Genomic DNA, 22790 nt, shown 5'->3' with positions numbered 1-22790 from the left:
GACCCTCTCCTCTTCTTATACTTATAGGTTGCTGGACAATAAAGCACACATACATCGCCTCCTCATTCCCCTCTCCCCTGCCTCTGACAAATAAACATGGTAGGAAAAGCAAAACTTGGAAAGAAACTTGACCTTACCAATTATGTAAGCAGAAAATAAAGGATTTATTCAGGAACTTGGCCAGGGAAAGGAAACTAAATCCCCTAACTTCCGAATCAAGCCACAGACAGATAAATCAATTTAGGATACTTAAAATATGATTAAAATAAGTTTTGTCTCTATAGATACCAAGGAATACTTAAATGTTGCTAGGATTTTGTGGATCAGAAGGGTTATAAACCACACAAACCATTGACAGAATATATAAATTACCTACCCCAGTATCTGTCACAAAGAACATAATAGTTTCTTCTCTACCTCACTTTACAAAACAGTACGTTATGAAAACAAAGTAAGAGGTTCATTCATTTCAAACACAGTACAATACATCATAGTACACATTCAAGCTGAATGAAAAATCCAAACCCCAAATTTTGGTGATTGGCCAAAGCACAGAGAATCATAAAAACGTTTACTAAGAAACAGTAAGTAAATGAATATTTTTATTATAAATGTATGTATGCATTTTACTGAAAAATTAAAGCATAATTTATAAAACTGCCACCTGATACTCATTATTATAAATGTAACTGGCTTCAAAAAATAAGCTATTTCATTTAACCTCCACAATGATAACAAAGCCGAACGCTCTTATACAAATTTGAGCAGTGTTATATTTGTATATTACTAGAACTTAACTATCATTGACTATCCAATAACAAAGAACTGATCTACTACCTTCACCATGGTTTTCAAACTGATGGTTTTTAAAATCAAAGGATATCGCTGAAGTTATACAATCACACATGCAACCATTCATTATTTTGAATGCTATGTCTAAGTACTTGAATGCTATATTTTAAATATTGGCAGACATAAAGACAGTTTTCAAACCTTACCATACCCAGTCTTGGACTTTAGTTAGATTGGGTTCTCCTGGAAGGTAGGAACCGGTATCCATCTTGGTATGAATATGAGCCGGTTCCTACCCCTCTTTACCCCTAGCTCACCCCATCCTAGCGTAAGATGCTGAACACTGTAGCCAGTCAAAAATTTCTGGAATTTTTCGGTGCTCAACACTTAACTTGTGGACAACAGTCCCTTAGCAATCATTTACACATGATTCGGCATAAAACTACCTTAGAGCTTTATCTTGGAATTCTGAGAATCACAGCCTCCAATAGGATGGAATTTTTGAAAACATTTAAAGGACGTAACTTTTAAAACTGAAATATCTAGTGGATTAATCATAGAGCTCTTGTTTATTGGATTTGAAGCTATCACTGGTCAGTGGGGAACACGTCACATTTAATTTGACAACAACTTCCGTAACGAGAATGAATTCTTAAAGGTTTCCTTTAAGGTCATAATTTGTGCTATAATTTTTTTGTACTTCCTGTCACAAGCTGGCTGTTTTCATATTCTTTCACAGTGACTTGGAAACACATGCCACATACCTTCAAGGTGTTAATACATATTAAACAAGCAGGTTAAATAAAGGATTACATAAACCTGTTAATAACTCTTTTAAAAAGCAAGTTTTCTCTCAAATACTAAAATTACAACTTAATTTCCAGGTCAGTGTTTTGTTTTGAAAGACTTTTTAAAGTTTTAGCTTCACAGCAGAATTGAGGAAGGTACAGAGATTTCTCATATGCCCCCCACACCACACACGCACAGGCTCCTGCAGTTGTCAGTATCCCCTCCAGAGGGGAGCATTTTTGACAACCGATAAAGCTAGGTTCATTCCAGTTGAGTTCTTTAAAGAAATTAGAACACACAGAGAAGGTGGAAGTACTTACCCGCCTTTTGTTCCCCCTGCTCAGAGAGATTTGATGCAGAGTCAGCTTAACAGCAGGAGTCTAGAATATGTATTTCACTGCAGCAATTCAATTTGGTAAAAGTTTGTTCCCCGGGTAGTGTTGACTGGTCTTAATACCTCCCAGGCAGCAAGTGGAAATCTGCCAGCATGACTACAGCCTGGTTTACTCGGTATCAAAAATGTGGGTAAACAGACGGACAATGAGACGTTTAATAATAGCTGGACGGTTTAATGCAACTCCCGCATAAAGGAACATGACTCTCAAAATGAGAGTCCACGTGATCTGCTGAACAGGTCTCTTGATTTGTTGAGCTTGTCATTCACTTTAATTTTATTTCGAAGACATAAAGGAACTGCTGGAAATATGTTAGGTTGTGGCTACAAATTTCTGTAGAGACTAACTTTTCATACAAATTTAGGACAGTAATAAGGAGAAGGGGACCCTTGCTCTCTGCATGGTGACTCCAGCAGATGAAATTGTTCATTTGATTATTTTATCTAAGCTACGTTTATATTCATGAGTTATACAAAATGTGCTCAAAGAAGAATATCCAAAATAATTTAGAAACTTCTAAAGTACTTTGTTTTTATAATATAATAAAACATATAATATTGACATATTACATTAGTTGACATATAATATTAGTTTCAGGCGTACAACATAGTGATTCTACATTTATTACAACATAGTGATTCTATACTTATATACCTGACAAAGTGATCACCACAATATGTCTAGTAACCATCTGTCACTGTACAAAGTTGTCACGATATTATTGACTACGTTCCCTGTGCTGTATATTACATCCTGTGACTTATTTATTTTATAACTAGAAGTTTGTGTCTCTTATTTCCCTTCACCTTTTCCACTGATATCCTCACCTCTCTATCCTCCAGCAACCATCCGTTTGTTCTCTGTATGTAGGGTCTGTTTCTGTTTTGTTTGTTCATCTGTTTGTTTGTTGTTTTGTGTGTTTTTTTAAGATTCCACATATAAGTGAAATCACTTGTCTTTCTCTCAGTATTTGTCTTTTTCTGATTTATTTCCCTTAGTATAATATCCTCTAAGTCCATCGTGTTGTTGCAAATGGCAAAATTTCATTCTTTTTATTACTGAATAATATTCCATTACACACATATATGAATATATACATATATACATATATATGTGTGTGTGTATATATATATATATATATATATATATATATATATATATATATATATACATATATACACAATGTGTTTCCTTTCTTGGCAGTATATATGTGTGTGTGTGTGTGTGTGTATACACACACTATATACTGCCAAGAAAGGAAACACATTTTAAAAAAGGAAAACACTACTAAAATTGTAATACTCAATATATATGGATAATAAAAGATGAATACAAGATATGTTTGACTTTTGCAACTACTCAAAGTGGTGCTCAAAGTGGTTACCATCAGCATCCAGATACTTTTGATTACGGCAAACTACTGCTTGAGCAATGTTGACCAAAGCGTCTACTTATATATACTTTTTTGGCACCCCTGGTATATACCACGTTTCCCCGAAAATAAGACCTAGCTGTACCATCAGCTCTAATGCGTCTTTTGGAGCAAAAATTAATATAAATTAATATAAGATCCGGTCTTATTTTAATATAAGCCCGGGTATAATATAATATAATATACATTATATATCTATATGATATATATATCTGGTCATATATATCATATATCTACTTAACGTATTTGAGACAGAGTTGGTTTATTTTGATCACCTTGATAAACTCAGAGCAGATATGTCTATGATGTGCCTACATGTACTCATACATATTTGCTGAATGAAAGAATAAGTATTTGCTGTAATACATACAGTGCGTAGGTTCCCACTTTCTCACAAACATGCTTAAATTATCATGAGATAAATATAGATAGTTTAGAGGACAAATGGTGGCCCAACTCCTGCCTCAGGGCCTCAAAGATTTTTTTTTTTTTTTTTTGCCAGTGGGAGTGGTGGTGGGGGGGGTGGATCAGAAGATAAAAAAAGAAATTAAAACCATCTACAACCAGCAATAAACTCGGTATCTTGGTATATTTCCTTTCACCTTTTTTTTCAATGTGTATATGAGTACACATTCAATTCTCAAAACAAATTTGGAATTACATTATATTTTCAATTAAATAGCCGTTTTCTCCCAATTAACAACACATAATATTCCCACAGCTTTATACATTCTTCAAAACATTTTGAGCTGCTATGCAATATTCCACTCTATGGCTCTGAGATAGGTTATGTAAATAATTCCTTGTTGAACATTAGACTATTTTTAATTTTTTAATACTATAAAAATACTTTGATAAATATCTTGGCCCAGAAATCTATACATGTATCTTTGGTTGTTTCCTCAGAATACATTTCTTGGAAGCTGAGTTATTGGATTCTATGATATGGTCTTTTAAAAGACTTCAGAAACGTACTGCAAAATTTCCTCCACAAAAGTAGAATCAATGAACGTGCATAGCAGTAGTGCATGGGCGTGTCCATTTCCCTGAAACCTTACTAACACTGCCTCTTATCATTATTACAAAATCAGCTCTTAACTAGCATTTGAGGTCAAGAAGTCTGGCACTTTAAAGTATACAATAGGTACGATGCGTTCTTTTACATTTGTGACAGTATTTTACTTATAGCCGATGAGAACTACAATAGGTGCTGAACACAGGGAGGGTAAATTTTTCTATTTGTCCAAGTTGAAAATCAAATAAAGCAGCTTTGTAGATTTATGGTCCTTTGGGATGATGTTTTATAGTCCTAATGGAACACTTAAAAATGTATTCCAAATGCTTTCCAAATCTGGGTGAATAACAGTCTCTTGGGGAAGCTTCTGTACATGACAGATTCCCAGGCCTCCCCAAAGACCTACCCATGAGGGCTTTTGGGGTTCACTAACAGATTACACCATGGCTCTCTGTTTGGTGCTATGCCTACGAACCGATCAGGTAGTGTTAATCTTGGGTCCGACAAATGAATTTGCTTCTATAAAAATGCTATCCCAAAGCAGCCAGCTCAAGGTAATAAAAGATAACCTCTTCAGTGAGGAACTAAGGCAGGCCTAGAGAACCAAAGGGTTCTGGCAAACATCCCAGGGAAAGCAGCAAGTAGATTCCTTCACGAATAATGTCAAGCTCGGAATCACTTGTGGATGATGAGCATCTGAGTGCCAGGTGACACATTTCTTTGTGGTGGTCTCCATTTCAGCACAGTTGACATGGGCTGAACACATTTTGGAAACACCAAGCAGCAGTGACAGCGATCTTCAAACAGTGGGGACAGCAAGAAATCTGAGGAGCTGCTCATTTCACTTCACGGAAAAGGCTAATCAGAGTTTTCAGTAAACAAATAGATGATCAAAACTTCTCATGCCAAAGGAAACACATGTAGTAAAAATACAGAAAATTCAGAAAAGTACAAACATAAAATTCACCTTTGATATAAGTACTTCATGATAATAACTATTAACGTTTTGGTCTATGTGCCATTTGGTCTATTATTTGCCAGGCCAATGAGAGTGTGAAAAATCACTATTATTGCAGAGGGGAAAAAATGAGGAGGCAATAACTCAAAAATGCTGCCTTACAAAGTTCACTTATAAGTGTACAGAAAGCCCTTCTCCTGGATATTTAGCTCATCAAGACTTACAACAGAACAAATAGTGAGTGGCCAAGAACAAGGGCTCCAGAATCAGGCTTCCAGGAAGCAAACTCTACTTTAACTACCCATTAGCTGTGGCCAAGATATTTCACCACTTCATGTCAGAGTTAAGTTCTCTGGAAAAGGTGATAATAGTCCGAACCTTCCAAAATGAGAACTCGTGAAATATTAGCTATTGCTGGTGTTAGTCTAATATTTAGATTTTTTAGGACACCCAATTTACAAAATGCATTTAAATCACAAAAGTTGGTCATAGTGTGAGTTTTTGCAAGCAAACATTATTTTCCCACTCTCGTTGGCCCTAAGTGAAATCTCCAGAAAGCTAAATGGGAAGCAACTAAAGAATTTAAATACAGCAGCATCACTCCAGTGAGGACACTGCAGATTTTCATATCAGGTTAGTTATCATATTTCTCTCTGAACTGAGAGTTGAGTTCCAGGGTGATCCTGAAAATCCCTGGATCCACTGAATTCTATAACACATAGAGCTAAAAATTTTCTAGTCAGGTATTGGCACATTTCAAGTTATATTCCTCCTCACTGATAAGATTGGAGATGATTTAAATTGGTGGTTAGTTATTAAATTAAGAATGCTTGAAATTGTTTTCTCCAAAGATTAGAAACATTGGGTTGTTGTTGTTTGAGGTAACATGACTATATTTTTCACAACTTGAAGATAGAAATAGGTTTCATATTCAGAAGATGGAGAGACTATATTGTAAAGTGGTGATTTGGTTATTTCATTTAACAAAGCTATTTGAAGAAAATGCTTCAGAGTTTTAACTGGAAGAGACATGTTCCAATTCAGTTCAAGTATATGCTGGGGGCCTGTTTGTCCAAGAAGAACACTTGTCATGAAAACCCTGTACATAAAGTATAGACTTGGACGAGGAACATTTGTACTTTCTGGTTTTCTAGGCACCTTTTTCACTTATAATGAAAGTTTCCCATACAGCAGATACTGTTGCTATCAGAACTGTGTATTTATGACACCAACCCATGGTAATATGAATCTCACTGAATCACTACAAGGGACAGCCTTCACATGTCATCAGTGGAAATTATCTGAATGGGCCACTGTTGGCCCATACATTTGAAATGTTCTGCTTTCGATAATATATAGGAAACATTTTTAGACATCTATGTAACTGAAATCTGCTTTTAGTTGTTAAAGATTGACCACGATACTGAATTTTATTTTAAAAAAACTAGCCAGAAGATTAATTACCAGCCTCTTATGGCTTATTCCTAATATAATTTTTCTTTAAAAAGTTCTTTATTATCTCTGAGCTTCAGCAAACTTTAAATCATTATAAGTAATGTCTGGTATTTTTTTCCTTGGTTTTTCATTAAACAAAAAAGATTGACTCATTTAAGCATTTAAACATCTAACACAGTAGAGCCGTAACAATTCACTCTGATAATAAACACTATGACCTGATAATTATATATTGCAAATCCTAAGTTCTTAGAGCAATAGGCTCTGATTTTCTGTGACTTCATAATGATACAAATACAAATAATTGATGGCTCCAAATAGGGGCCTCATTTTTAAAAATGCAAATCCTTGGACCTGATCCCAGAACTACTGAAACTATCTCTAGATCATATACTTAGCTTATTACAGAAAATGACCATAAAATAAGTACTATAAGAGATTGGGAAACAACAACTCTTTTTAAACAAAGAGTTACTTCCCAGCCCCACCAATATTTCTAACATCTGTGCAGAATGCTCCCAACACTTGGCTTTTAACTGATATCATTTCCTTCATAAGCCGCGAGCCTTTTATTCCACCACAAGCACTTTCAGCAGCAAGCAGAAGGTCTCTGCTGTTCTAGCTCCCCTCGGCACCTTTGACCATTCACTCTTCTCAGGAGTTTGCTCCCTACTACACTACATTCTCTCTTTGTCATCCTCTCCCAACCTCACGATTACTCCTTCACAGCCACCAAGGTCTCTGGAGCCTGATTCACCAATCTCCTCCTCCATGCCAGCTCCTCATGCATGTGTTCATTCAAATCTATTCCAAGCCATACCATATGTGAGGTGCTCGGGATGCCTTCCTGAACAAAATAAAACCCTTGTTTTATGGATCTCACATTTCAGTGATAAGGAATAGAGGAAGGGGATAGAGGTATAAACAGATAAATAGGTAGCCTTTCAGGTGGTGGTTAATGCTTTGAAGATAAATAAAACCAGGTTAAATGGACAGTGAGTAATGAGGGTATGCATGGAAGGGCAGAGAAGGCTATCCAAAAAGGGTACGCTGAAGAATTAGCCAAGTGTGTGAGCAAATCTGGGGACGCCTGGAGGAAAAGCAAGCTAGGCTGAGCGGGCCAGAAATGCAAAGATCCTGAGAGGGGCACATGCTTGGAAAATGAAAGAAACTAAGTGTAAGTGGAGCAGAATATGGTAGGAGATGCGACCACGGAGATAGACAGATCCAGATTATGAATGACCTTGTAGACAATGGTCAGCAATTCATATGTTTATTATTTGAGAGAGATGGGAAACCACTGGAGGGCTTGGAGCAGAGGAGCAGCTTGATCTGACTTAGGTTTTGATGGCATCACTGACTACTCGGTGAAAAATGACCTATATGGGGTGAGTGTAGAAGCCGGGAGAACAGTTAGAAGATCACGGCCATAGGCTAGGTGAGCAATGAAAATGGGTCAGATCAGGGTGAAGGGGCAGGAGGTGGTCAGCAGTGGTCAGATTCCAGGTACATTCTGAAGGAAGAACAAACAGGATTTGCTGAGGGTTTGAACGTGGGTGTAAGACTTAGGGCTTTACAGAATGAAAGGACAAAATTGTTGTTGACTGACAAGAGGAGGACTGAGAAGGAGCAGATGTAAGAAGGAAATTAAGAGTTCAGTTTGGGACATGTTAAGTTTGAGATGCCTACTTAACATTCAAGTGGAGATCACCTTTAGTCACTTAAATATTACTGTGGTTGACTTCATACAAAGTGTCAGAGTTGGCAAATTCAACTGCTCTTGGGGGCCAGACAGGAAACATAAATAAGTGCTAAATTACAATAAGAAGAGGTAGGGACTGGGGCTAATCAGAGAGTAAATACCCATCTAAAGGGAAGCTGCTCATGAGTCCAGTCTACTTTGCCACTGGAATCTCGGTCCAGCGTGCCTATATCTTCCAATTTCTTAATAGAAAGAAGAACCTGGAATTTTAACAACTCAGTATTAGGGGAAAAAATTCCACAATCTACTAAATTCTAGAAGTACTAAATTAAATAAAGTTCTGTCTGCAAGATTTATCAGTGTCCTTATTTATTAATGTACGTTGCAAAAAGAGATTGCATTTAGCATTTTTCTAACTTACCTGATAGAATCCTCTCTTCATGCAACATCTCAAGGGAGAAGCTTTCCTTGGTACATATTTTGGGAAATGCTTCTTTATGCATAAGTCCTAGATGTCTAATCAATTTCTTGATTTCCTTTTTTAAAATTTCAGTACACATATTTCTTGCAGCTTATGAGTCATAGTTGATCACACACACACACACACACACACACACACACAGGCAATTTTGTTAGATGTTCTAACATTTACTATCAGACTTGATCGAAACATAAATGGAGCATTTACTAAAGTCTTCAAACTTATTAAATACTAAGTGGAGTCTTGATGCTCTAGTTGATGAAGAAACACTGAAGTAAAATCACAAGGGCACTGAATCATTTCACTTCCCAACTCCTCTCCTTCCTTCACCTGTTGTACTACATAATTTAATGACAGGAAGGACAGCCAGTTGCCACTTTGCATTTGACATTCTGTGTTTTACTTATCTATGGGGAAGGAAGAAGGGAGAGGACAAATAAATCTGGAATGGAAAATTTGTAATAAAAAGACAACACTAATATTATTACAGGTCTTTAAAAATAACCTCTAGAATATATTAAAATATTTGAGGTACAAGGCTTGTCTCTGAAGAACTGGAGTGCATAGTCTATTTAAAAGACCTCACAATACAGTTGAGATCAGTATATAAAAAGATAAACAATATAAAATGTTAAATATTGTCACAAAGTTCTGTAAAAGTTCAGAGCGGGGAAAGGGCAATGTGGGTTTGAGTGATCAGAGAAAGTGTCACATGAGCTGGTCCTTGAAGCATAGGGAGGTATCAGGTCGAAAGCAGGATGGTGGGCAGTCCATGAAGGAAAGAAGGGTAGAGACAGAAAGAAGGCAGTTTTAGGAACCATGAGCAGACAAGACTGTATAGGTTTGGAGGAAAATGCAATACTGAGGCTGGATCAGATCACTTGGTGAATATCAAGTAAAAAAAAATCTGGCCTTAATTGTGCAGGCAATTGAGTCTTTGAAGGCTTCTGAGCATGAATCTGCCATATTAAGGAAGTTCTATCTTGTCAGGTCCTAGGGGAGACAGTGAGGCAAGAGCAGGATCCTGGGTTGAGGTGATGAGAGTCTGGACTAGGGACTGAACAGTGGGAATAGAAAGAAATTATGATTTTATGAGGGAGGAAATAATCAACGGGACTTGTTAACCTATTGAATGTGAGAGAGGCAAAGGAGAAAGGGATGGCTTTGAACCTGGGTCAATAACAGACCCAGGCTAGTTTGATTATCCCAGTAGCAAACTAGTTTATACATACTGATTTAAGCTGCCAGTGTTATATCTAAGTAGAAATGCCCAATCAATTAATTAGTGATTTAGGACTAGAACTTGGGAACGACAGGCAAATAACATGCATTAAGGTACCCTAGATCCTTTACCTATATGATCAATTTAGGAGAGACATAGGGATGGACTTTAAAATTTGGCACCATCTACAGAGATATCAGTCAAATCAGGAGAATGGTCACATTCAAGGAAGACTAATTTATCACACCTTTTCTATGTCCATTCACTATGAGAACAGTCACCGTACAAAAACAGACGTACATAAAAAACACTGCATCATATCATGTCACAGGATCACTCAAAATTTTTGATTTCCGTAAGTTAATAGATTTTAGGAAGTGATTGCGCTAGGGAAAGAAAAACAGAACTGTAGTTCTTTGTTCTTCTTTCCCTTGAGGGAAATGAACAGACACAAAACTGGAGGCAGGAAGGAACCAGAGGAGAAAGTATTTGGGAGAGTTTCCACCTGCTAAGATAAACAGGAATGAAAGCAAACTCTCTCTTTAAATAATAATAACTGTTGGAACACTATCTCTTAGTTTTCTAGAATTCATTATCAATTTTTTACGAACATGTTCGTTTATTCTCATCATAAAACTTTCCATTCACAAGCCAGCTCGGAGTCACACCTTCCACCTTCAAACTCCCTCTTGCAGACCAGGGTCTCAGTTTCTTGTTTTGTATGCTAGCCTTGGAGCTCAGGTGCAACAGGCAGATCAACAATGCACAACAGATGTTTCTACAGCACTCATCAGTCTTTTCTATTTGCCATAATTCTCCAGGGTGAGCTGGGTCAATCCTTTCCTTCCCTCAGCAGCCAGGAAGGCCATGCTGCTTAAAATTTCTCTCCATTTAAATACCCAGGGCAAGGGAATAATAGAGAAGCCATAACAAGAAAGGACAAAGGAGCAGTTGAAGGATAGACTAAAATTGCAAACTTGAAAGCACCTTCTTAGCATGCAGTAGTTATTTAATATAAATGTGTTTTCATTCACGGTACTCTTACTTTCTTCTACTGTGCAAATACAATGCAATAAAGATTATAACTGTGTATAATCACAGATTTAGTTAATAGTATAACTATTTCTAATGAATAGAATACAAATCTCCTCTTTGACCTCCACAACAAAGAACACCAATGTCAAAAATTCCCTAAGACCCATAGTAAAAATAGCTGTCTTAGAATATCTGAAAAATATACACGTAAGGAATCACTGATTCTTACAGATACCCCTGGAATCTATAGCTAGAAATGGGAGACGGAGTGCTGGGAGGGTTTGTAGACTAAGGGTTCCACAAGGACTGCCCCCAGAATGCATTCCCACCTAGAAGGATGAATTCACATGTGGAACTGGCTGTTTTAAGACCAAGTCTATACTATGGACTACTGAATAACTGATATTCATGCTTCTAGAAATCGGGCAATATACTTTGAAAAGATAAAATGGGGGAGGGGGGAACCCTTGCAGGAATGTTCACTGTCCCTACAAAGGAAAGATTTTTATAAAAAGTTAACATCACCTGCTTATTGTGAATTTCCAGTTACACAAACAAAACTCCTATCATAAAATAATATTATAAAGGCAAAGAGTAATACTGAGACAAGTGCTGGACAAAACAGCCACCTGTTTTGACAATGAAGAAAATTCATATCACCAATCCCCACACAACTTTGTCAGAATAGCCACTGAAATAGTAACAAATTAACTCTGCAGACAAAAATAATTTACAGAATTGGCTCACTGGGATAAATAAACAACAATAATTTACTTTCTCTATCAACTTTAATTAAACATCGTCTGAGTTCTCATTGCCTTTAATTCCCTGATACTAAATTTTTTTATTCACAATCTAACTGCTGAATCCATTATCAGAGTCTATGAAACACCATACAGAAGTTAGTGCTTCACAGACCACTGAGAGACTTGTAGGAATAAGACTTTCGTAGGTTCAGATTCTATCTTCAAAAATGAAGAGAGGGAGAGCAGAACATTCAAGTTCCAGAAGCTGGTTCCCGCCTCCAAGTGTAGACAGTGACGAGAACTCTCCAGGGCTTCCTCTAGCTGCCCTTCCTGTGGTCTGCACTCTAAAAGAAGATCCTAAATGACAGGAGCAGCCCCTTCATGACATAGCCAGGTATTAAAAAATAGTGAGTTTTCCCATGAAATAAAAATCTTCACCACAAAACTTCAGAATTAATTGGCAAACCCATCAGATGCAAATAGTACTGTATTTGCATAAATTAACAAAAGGCATTTGCTACTCTTCTCTTACCTGTCTACGGTCCCTTTGGGAAGACGATGAAGTGGAGGCACTTCTATGGGTTGGAGTGGATGTTTTATGAGCAGGGGATACGCCCTTCTCGTCTGAACTCATAGCTGCAGGTAGAGTCTAGTTGTACGCACTTAAGATCATCTCAATTGTGTCTCAAATTCAGACAAATGAGTAGATGAATGTTCAGCATCAGTCCATTTCATGAATCAGATTTGACTAGAAAAGAGAAGGCAAAATATTGAGGGGTGTCCAAAACACCTAAAAGCAAACACCTAAAAGCAAAACAAACAAAAACCTCATGTAAACTATTTTAAAAACAAGTTTAAAATGATGATATTTAGGAAAAAATACTAAAATGTTAGTGAGAGAAAGAACTCTGATACATTAGGAAATAATATTTCTTCCTCCACGTTTTATGGTGGCATCTAAAAGTGTTAATATGTAACAAAATCTGTCAACAAAGGAAATGGGAAGAAATTATATGCTAAAGTTATATTTTTCCCTTATTTTCTTTTTGTTTTAAAGCAGATTATAGTGCTATGTTCTGGACCCTCATACAAAAAACATCCATTGCTTCTCCTGTAATTTAATTTCCCCTGTCCAATGGATTACAATAAGAGCTCACTCCACACTTGTCTTCCATTTAGTTCAGCCATGTCATGTGTGTGATGGTTAAATCCAACACAACAGAGTCAGTCACAAAAGGCAAAAGGGCTCATGCCTTTTGTGCATCATGTGATCAAGCATTTAGGAGGGATCAAGGAATACACATACCCATGGCTGTTTTAACCTCAAGTGTACAGCACACTTACATATGACTCCACAAACACAACAATCAAAGGGCTCGCAAGCATCTACAGATTAACAAGCAGGTCCCAGAACTGGGGTAATGCTTGGAATTGCTTCACTCATCCACAGTCAAGAGCCACTTCATTTTTCACTTGTATTCGTATAAGGAAGTCTGCATTATAAGTACTAGTGCTAAGAACTTGTGCTGAGAGAAGCAATTTTCAATTGGTGACACAGGTTGCTAAAAAAATCTTGTTTTTTGAAGGTAAGCATGAAACATACAATGGAAAGCTTAAAACAACAAAAGAATAAGACGAACAAATGAAGAAACCAAAACTCATTGATACAGACAATAGTTTAGTGGTTATCAGAGGGTAAGGGGGGAGGAGGGTGGTAGATGAGGGTAAAAGGGATCAAATATATGGTGAGGAACAGAGAACTGACTCGGGGTGGTGAACATACAATGGGATAGATAGATAGTGTTTTACAGAATTGTATACCTGAAACCTATGTAATTTTACTAATAATTGTCACCCCAATAAACTTTAATTAAAAAAAAAGAGCTTAACACCAATCTGTGACCCAAAAGAGTGGCCACTAAAGTGAACCTCATCCTCTTCTAAGAAGATGGAAAGCCATTTTATAGCCCCCATTGGAATACTAATACTCCTTAAAGGAAGCATGGAACACTTGAGTGAGTACTTTAGTACAGGTTGGAAGAGAAACCTGCTGGTGATGAATAGAAATCAATCTTTAGGCCAAGGAAAATGAGACCTCCAGTTCAGTCCAGAGGGAGAGACAGTCAATCAAAAACTCACACACACACACAGACACACACACACACACACACACACACACACACACACACACACACACGAAAAAAATGCATGGATATTATGAGGACACATGGCAAGGGGAACTAACTGTGTCTGGAGGTCAGAGGTACCCTTGAGCAAGTGGATTGGAGCTGAGCTCTGAAGGATGAGTAGGAGTTAACCAGATGCCTGGGAGTGCAACAAGGCATGATTAAGGAATTAGTGCTGGCCAACAGGATCAGAGCACAGAGAAACAAAGACTGCAATGAGGGTCAAAGAAAGGCAGCGGGCAGCCCTGTAGAGCCTTGTCAGCTATGTTCATTATTTTGATTTTTATCTTAAGCGTATGAAGTCATAAAGGGGTGTAGTATAACCAGATTTGTGTGTTTAAAAGGATACTTTGGCAGTGATGAGGAGAACCAAATTAGGGAAGTAAAAAAAATGAGGGAGGTGCAATCGGGAAGCAAGAGATGATGGACTAGAGAGGTGGCAGAAAATTGAGCACCTTGTCCTGTCAGTTGTGACAGAATGTGGAGGAGGGTTGAGCGTGACTCCTAGGTTTCTGGCATTCTGAGCAAGGGCGGGACAATGGAAATCCAGGATTGACAGAAGGTCATGAGAATTGTTTTATACATGTTGCCTCTGAGGTACAAATGAGGCTTTCAAATGGAGACAAACACTAGGAAAGGTGGGTCGAAGCGAAGAGAAATTTAGGCTAGATACAAATATTTAACAGATTATGTCATGATACAAATATATTGAGTGATTTATGTATAGGTCATGTAATTCTGCACTTGCTGCAAACTAAAATTTATACAGACCTATATAAAATCTGTTAACAGTGTGATAACAGATTATGTGACCCTAAATATGTTAATCATGATTTTAATAGTCACCTGGTTATAGAGAATATTCAAAAGAACAATCCCAATAATTAAAAGGCAAATTATTATAAATTACAAAAACTGGACATTCTAGTGAATAAAACTTGTCATACTTTCTTAAGATTTCAACTTCACTGCCACCACAGGAAAAATAAAAGTTACTTACTCCCCAAACTGGAAAGCTTTCTTTTGCAACAGAACTAGTTTGGGGGCAAATAGAAATGTCAAGAGCTGTAGTACTCCTCGGTTGGCTCTAGATGAGGTGTCATTTAGTATTGGCAAAAGGTAGTAATAAGCTGGCACTTGTCAGATAATCATCTAATCCTTTTGTTTCATGAAAGCAGTTTAGTAAGTGTGAGTAAAATTTCTCAAGCCAAGCTCTGGTGCCAGCATACAGAAAGCAAGAACACTGCTCTGATCTTTAATTTGAAGTACTTTGCTTTCTGGTCCAAGATGTTTTACAAGTAGATGCTGACACTTGAGCTGAAAGTATGGAGATTCTGTGATGTGCTCAAGCGCCCTTATGGGATGAGGTTGATGAACCCAAACTCATCAACTGTTATCCACTGGAAGTAAATCCAAGCTACATCAAGGGCCAACATTTCCTTTGCTGCGCTCTTTTTTCCCCCTTAACTGCATCTAACTGCATTTTCCTGATTAACACCAATGCTAACATCTCAGTTTACGTTTTAATTTAAAATGACATTTTCAGGATAGATTGTCTAGGATGAAAGAGTAACATTTTGATGGAATTACAATTATGAATATTTTAAATAATATCACGAATGAAGAAAAGGTGAGTGAAAGAATTGAATTCATTCCAAGAATCATTTTTGAGGTTATTGTTGCTGTTTCTATTAATTTTTTTTTAACAAAAACGGTTTTAGGTACCTAATACAAAGTTGAATGAGATGACCTTTAAAGATCATTCCAACCTGATTATCACAAGTGTTTGATCGCCTACTCCATTTCAAAACACTTAACAAAAGTAAGTCTAAATTCTGTTAGTAGGTTATACCTACGTATTCTTTATTCCTATAGTATAAAAATGGCTGTGACATGAAAAAAAAGTTATTTCATCCCTATCAAAGCATATTTTCAGAAATTGCCTACATAAAATTCTACACCAAAAAAACACCATAGATTTTAAAGTCGACACCAATATAATTTTTACCCAATGAGAAAATTATTGTGGCTGAACATAACAGCAATATGAAAGATGAACATATAATTTTCCTGTCTCATTCCTCCTTCGTATCAGTGGGATCACTACAATTGTTTCTATGTGCCGTAACATGTGCATTTGCACTGAGTGACATAAAATACATATTTGTTGAGAAACAAAAACTCATAGACACAGACAATAGTTTAGTGGTTACCAGAGGGTAAGAGGGACGGGGGGAGGGAGATGAGGGTAAGGGGGATCAAATATATGGTGATGGAAGGAGAACTGACTCTGGGTGGTGAACACACAATGGGACTTATAGATGATGTAATACAGAATTGTACACCTGAAATTATGTAATTTCATTAACAATTGTCACCCCAATAAATAAATTTTAAAAAAAGTTTTTTAAAAAATACATATTTGTGACCCAGGGACCTGACTAAAGCAAAAGGTGGCAGGGAACACTTCTAGAACTTGCTGTCCATAGGCATCATAATCTGTATGTGTTCAGAAAAGCATTTGAAATTGGAGACTACTTAGCCTGGGCTAAGTTGTGATGTGGTAACACACAACCCCCAAATCTCAAGGGCTTACAAGAAAGATTTATTTCTTCCTCACAAGAGGAAGAATTTTCTTCCTTACAAGAAAGATTCATTTTTGTCCTTTACAGGTCTGCTGCGGCCTTACTCTGTATTCTCTTCACCAGGCTGAAGGAGCAACCTCCATATGAAGGAGGAAAAGAGCCATGGCAGTTGGAGGTGGCACATGTCACTTTCACTCACATTTTATTGGCCAAAGCAAGTCACATGGCCAAATTGAGATCAATGATGCATAAAGTATAATCCTTCCAGAGGGAGAGACAGTGAATAGTAGGGCACAGTAATATAACCTATATTTACCATTAAAAAGATTAAAAGTATGGATGAAAACATTTAAATTGACTCTAGTTTCATTACCTAGTAATATCAATGGTAAACATTTTAGTTCTACTTTTACCAAATTAGGAGAATAGTGCCCATACTATCTGCAATGTGCTTTCTTCAATCAACAATATATTGATAACAGCCTTCCTTATGAACAAAGAAACATATCACCACTCTTAATCACTACACATAACGCCAGAACACAGATATACTACAATACATGTAATCATTCTTCTATTGGGACATTTAGGTTGTATTCAGTGTATTTTGAAATAATGAGATTTATCATAGAAGAGTTCATAATAATTCTATATTCACTTTTGATTATTATAAAAATGACTCTGCTAATTTCAATACTTCTTTGCTTCATTTGATATCATCTGCTATCTTTATTTGCAAATGATTAATGAAATTTGTCCATCCTTTTACATTTAAACTTTCTGTATTATTTTGTATTATGTGTTCCTCTAGTAATGATCATGTTGGGCTGTTTAAAAAAAAAAAAATCTAAATTTAGTGAAGTTTTTCCCATTTACATTTAATGTTATAACTAATAGTTGGCCTTACCCCTGCTATATTATATTACACTTTCTATTTTCTTGGCTCTTCTTTGTTTCCTTTAATGCTTGGTGACTTAAAAAAAAAATCTGCCTTTCTTTATAGTACAGATTTTATATGGTTTTAGTGGACCTTTCTATTTGCCATTAATTTGAAAGATACAATTTCCCTTTCAAAGTTCTATTTCTGTTTCCCTTTAAGTTTCTCTAAATCATCATGGAACCTATAGCCTGTAAGTGACTGAGTCAAGAGTAAAATACTATCTTTCAAGTCTTTCCTTGTAATGTAAGAACGCCCCCGTCCCCAAATCAATATATTCTCCTCTGTCTTCTTCTCAACCTTGGTGATTTAATCTGGAGTTTTAGAAAATTACACTTCGGATTCTAGAGCAATAGAGAAGAGCTGATACCACTTTTTCTGGTTGGAGCCAACCAGTGTGAGGATAGACGATAAGAAAAGCAAAGTCTTTTCTACTGTTTCTCACGAGCCTCCTTTTCTGCAAGTGTGGCAGAGGTTTGTCATAATCAAGTCTTGGTCAATGAAGCTTTTCCTCAATTTGAAATATAGCCTTCATTAAATTAAGGGCTAATCCTCCATAGTTTTGACATTAGATTGTTTTAAGTTAGGGTTTGGGTTATTGATGGTTTGTCTTTTTCAATATTTACAAAACTATTTATAGAGAATTAGTAGGAGCCACATTAGATGATCCTAGACCCAAGAGACCTGCTCAAGAAGATTAAGCCAGAGACTTCTAGGAAAGATGGCAGTATAAGATCTTATAAACATATTTCTAGAAAATGACTGAAAAGCAGAGACTAAAAGGATTTTTTTTAAAAACGACCACATTAGGGAGTGGGGGTCATGACATGCCACAAAATCTAAGGGATTCATTCAGGGCTAAGTTAGGATGTATGAAACCAAAATATGATTCCCCTCTTCAACACAGTGAAGGGGTGTGATAGGAAGAAAACCTGGCAACTCTACTAGTGTCCTCTAATCTGGAGAGACAAGGGGCAAGAGGCACAGAGAAAAGCTCATCACAGATTAAACAGCTTTCAGAGGCCCTCAAGCCATAGCAAGTACTGGCCCTTCCTGCCCTTTTGCTGCTTTCCTCAGTCTTGGCTTCCGAAGAGCATCGTGTACATGTCCCAGGACACCCCCAGGCTGGCTTCTGGTGCAGTCGTTCATAAAACTAAGGAGGAAAAAAGTTTACGAAGAAACAAGTTCTCTGATTGTAATTGAACAAGATTCTAATCCCTCCCCACAATCCTAAGGCACTTTACTAAATAAATGAAAAAGACAAGCCTACATTCTACATCACCAAGCCCTCCAGGGTGAATTTTCAGAGGATAATTTGAATGTTAACCTAGTAAACATGAAGGGAGCCAAGGATAATTGACACTAATAATCTTCCGACAAAGAGCAGATTTCATACAAAGTAAAAAAAAAAAAAAAAAAAAAAAAATGTGTGCGTGTGTATATAAAACACTAAAAAAATTATCCTTCAAAAAGGAAAAAAAATATGTGCAAGAGATAGACAGAGGGCTTATTTGGAATGTTACTCCTAGAAAAAGAGAGAGGTAGATTTAGAGCATAAGTGTTTTACATGTTTATACTTTTTTTTAATGGAGTCTTTGAATAAGAGATAAGTAAGGCTCAGATGCATTGGAAACTGGCATAGGTAAAAAATTAAGAATACAAATAATCACAACAGAATTTAAATTTGGTAATTAAAATGATATTAATGAAGCACAGAATGATTCTGTGAAAAAAAATCTGTCAGTACATAGGTTAGAAATATAAAATTGAAGAAATCATCTCACGAACAGAAAAAAGAGCAAAGAAAAGTCAACCTCCATACTTTTAGCTCAACTGTCATCTACTTGTAAAATGGTGTGCAATTTAAAACTTATGAATTATTTATTTCTGGAATATTCTAGTTAATATTTTTGGACTATGGTTGATCACACAAAGCAAAACCACGGATAAATGGGGACTACTGTACATATTTAAAAAAAAAAGAAAGAAGAAAGATACGGGTTTCCTAAACCATTAAGTAACACCCAAGTCTTATGGCCCTTAAAATTACAACAAAAAGACAATGTAATTACGTATTTCTGTAATTCAAATGATACATGAGGAAAGTACATCTTGCTGTACAAATCACATAAAACTATGCCAAAGGCCTGATTTGAAATTGTGAGAAAGAGTACCTTACTATACTTCAGACATTTATATTGCAGTTATAAGTAAAAGTCTACGTACCAAAGGTTTTCACTTCCCTTAGGTTACACTATCTCTAATTTTTTGTAACCAGTCTAAATTTTCTCCAATGATTTAAGAATTAATTGTCCTACTTATTTATTTCTAACTTTTCATATAGAATTTTCCTTGAAAGTCAGCTTAAATCAGCCATTTTCTATATCGCACTAAACCCTGTTAAATTATAATGTGATAATGTCTTTATTTGAAAACTATAATTTCAGAAGATATATTTTTGAATTAGGACATAGGCCCCTAGATTTGATAATTATATATTCTTTCCAATCTAGTTTTAATTCTGTACTTTGCATAAATTTTATATTCCAGGATAATGGCCCAGCTCTTTTTTCCTGTTTCAGGTTTTCTTGGTTCTTGAGCCTTATGCATTGTTCTCAGAACTAAATCTTCAAAAAATTGTTATCAGAATGAGATTAGGCAATACGTCCTATTCTGAACAAACAAATTACCATTTGTACCATTTGCCCAAGCAATCCTTCTCTGGACATCTGCAGATTTTATAATTAACAAAATATAAATGGCCTTTCAAAAAATTATTGAGTATAAAACAGCCCATCAAAAATATTATTGAGGTCAGCATCCTAAAAAGAAATCACCACCTCCTTCTTAGCTTACTCTATAATGTCAGGGGAAAACACCATCAATAAAAATACCAGTCCTGGATGCCAAGCACTTTCCATCCATTCCCTTGTTATTCACAGTATCCAGATGAGGAAAATAGGGCTTAGGAAGTTCATTAAATCTATTTGACATCAAAGCCCATGAAAGAAAATCTTTCACTAATTTTCTACCCTTGATTTACTAATAAGTCAATGAATAAACTAAGCAATGAATCAAGTTATCTTTATAGTATGGTACATTAGAAAGTATGCCATTAGATGGCATACAATACAAGTTTATAGAGGTTTTTAACCTAGGATTCATGAATGGGTTTAACACATTCTTTAATCCCCAGAAATGATATGAGAAGTGTTGGATATACCTGCAGTATCTTTTCTTAGGGAATATTCCATAGCTTTAATCACATTATCAAAAGCTATCCTTGTGAGTTTATGTTTCTAAAATGATTGTTACCAGTACAGGTTTTTTAAAAAAGCCATGAGTATAAAAGCTGTACAACATATTTAATCTAACAAGATCACAGGACATTTAATTTTGATGGGAGCATGTGCCATGGATTCTTGACAAGGCCATTCTGATACCATCACTCAATAATTTTATCAGTGCTAATTTTCTAAGATTTATCAGCCACTTTTTCATTCATCATTTGGTTTCTGATCCTTGCTAACATGTTCTGAAAAGGAAGCTTTGGTGATGTCATAATTCATACTTTAAAAGGAAACTAATACTGGGAAATATGGTTCCCATGGCTGCTAATAGGTGCTGATTGTCAGCAGAGTCCAAAGAGGTTTTGGCAACAGGAAATAGCAAAAGATTTTGCCTCTGCTTTGTGACCTTAAATAACAATTCATAAAATCCATGTTGAGTGTATGTAAACTTTTACTGGGGTACCAAGTAAACTGAGTAGCAGCACATGCCCTCTAGAGCAATTTCCCATCAAAACAACAGTTTCTATACTGAGCTGAGGTATGCCGGAAGAGTTGGATAAAGCAGACAAATTGGCTTAGGTTAAAAACATTCCTGAATTAACTATTTACTATTACATTGCTGGTGGGAATGTAAAATGGTGTAACTGGTATTGAAAGTGGTATGAAAGTTTCTCAAGAAATTACAAATAGAATTACCATATGATCCCATAATTCCAATTTTGGGTATTTATCCAAAAGAACTGAAAGCAGGGATTTAAACAGATATTTGTGAACCCATATTCGTAGCAGTATTACTTTATAATAGCCAAAAGGTGGAAGCAACCCAAGTGTCCATCAATGGATAAATGGATAAACAAAAAGTGGTAAATTTATACAATAGAACATTATTCAGCCTTATACAGTGTAGAACTTCTGACGCATGGTACAACATGGATGAACCATGAAGACTGAGTGAAATAAGCCAGACACAAAAGGGCAAGTATCATATAATTCTACTTATATGAGGTGCCTCGAGTAGCCAAATTTATAAAGACAGAAAGTAAAGGGTGGCTGCTAGGGTCAGTGAGGAGAAAAGAATGGGGAGTTAATGTTGAATAGGTACAGAGTTTTCGTTTGGAAGATGAAAAATTTCTGGAGATGGAAGATAGTTGTTTTAGTCCATTTGGTGCTATAACAAACACAGACTGCTTATAAACAATGAGCATTTATTTCTCGCAGTTTTGAGGGCTGGGAAGTCCAGGATCGTGGTACCAGCAGATTCAGTGTCTGGTAAGGATCTGCTTCCTGATCCTTAGATGGCCATCTGGTTGCTGTGTCCTCACGTGGAAGGTGGCAAGGATATCTCTGAAGACTCTTTGATAAGGACACGAATTCCATTCCTGAGGGCCCCACTCTCGTGACCTAATCCCTTCCCAAAGGCCCCACCTCATAGTACCATCACCCTGGGGGCTAGGATTTCAACATATACATTTTGAGAGAACACAGACATTCAGACAATAGTGATGATGGTTACAGAATAAAGTGAATGTATTAAATGCCACTGAACTACACACTTAAAAATGGTTAAAATGATACATTTTATGTATATTTTATAACAATAAAAAAAGCCCCTGTGTTATCAGCTATGACCTTTATAACAAAATACACTATTTTGTGTTTAGGTTTCATCTTCCTTATAAAATCTTTCCTATCAGACAGAACTGTCATTTCAATCTGTACTACTTCTACACTTATGCATATATATATTATTGAGCAGCCACTGCACTATGT

At 36.3% G+C, this 22790-nt stretch overlaps 1 protein-coding gene across 32 annotated transcripts in view; it reads right to left on the bottom strand.

The window, feature by feature from the left end:
* Window positions 1-22790, bottom strand: part of OSBPL6 (oxysterol binding protein like 6) — a 184098-nt gene that overhangs the window by 65186 nt on the left and 96122 nt on the right. For 17 of the 32 annotated variants that reach the window (XR_013993572.1, XM_081052485.1, XM_081052487.1 and 14 more), the window contains one exon: window positions 12555-12770. Coding sequence is in view for 24 of the 32 variants with exons in the window: in XM_081052485.1 (XP_080908611.1) it covers window positions 12555-12656 (102 nt within the window). In the remaining 8 variants the exon portion in view is untranslated. Of the gene's footprint in view, window positions 1-998; window positions 1211-1901; window positions 2207-12554; window positions 12771-22790 lie in introns of those variants that run through there. The other 15 variants (XM_081052459.1, XM_081052466.1, XM_081052471.1 and 12 more) reach the window with 9 other exon arrangements.

This window comes from Rhinolophus hipposideros, assembly GCF_964194185.1.
Source record: "Rhinolophus hipposideros genome assembly, chromosome: 6".
In the NCBI taxonomy this organism is placed as follows: Eukaryota; Metazoa; Chordata; class Mammalia; order Chiroptera; family Rhinolophidae; genus Rhinolophus; species Rhinolophus hipposideros.
This window is presented reverse-complemented; position numbering and strand designations above follow the sequence as displayed.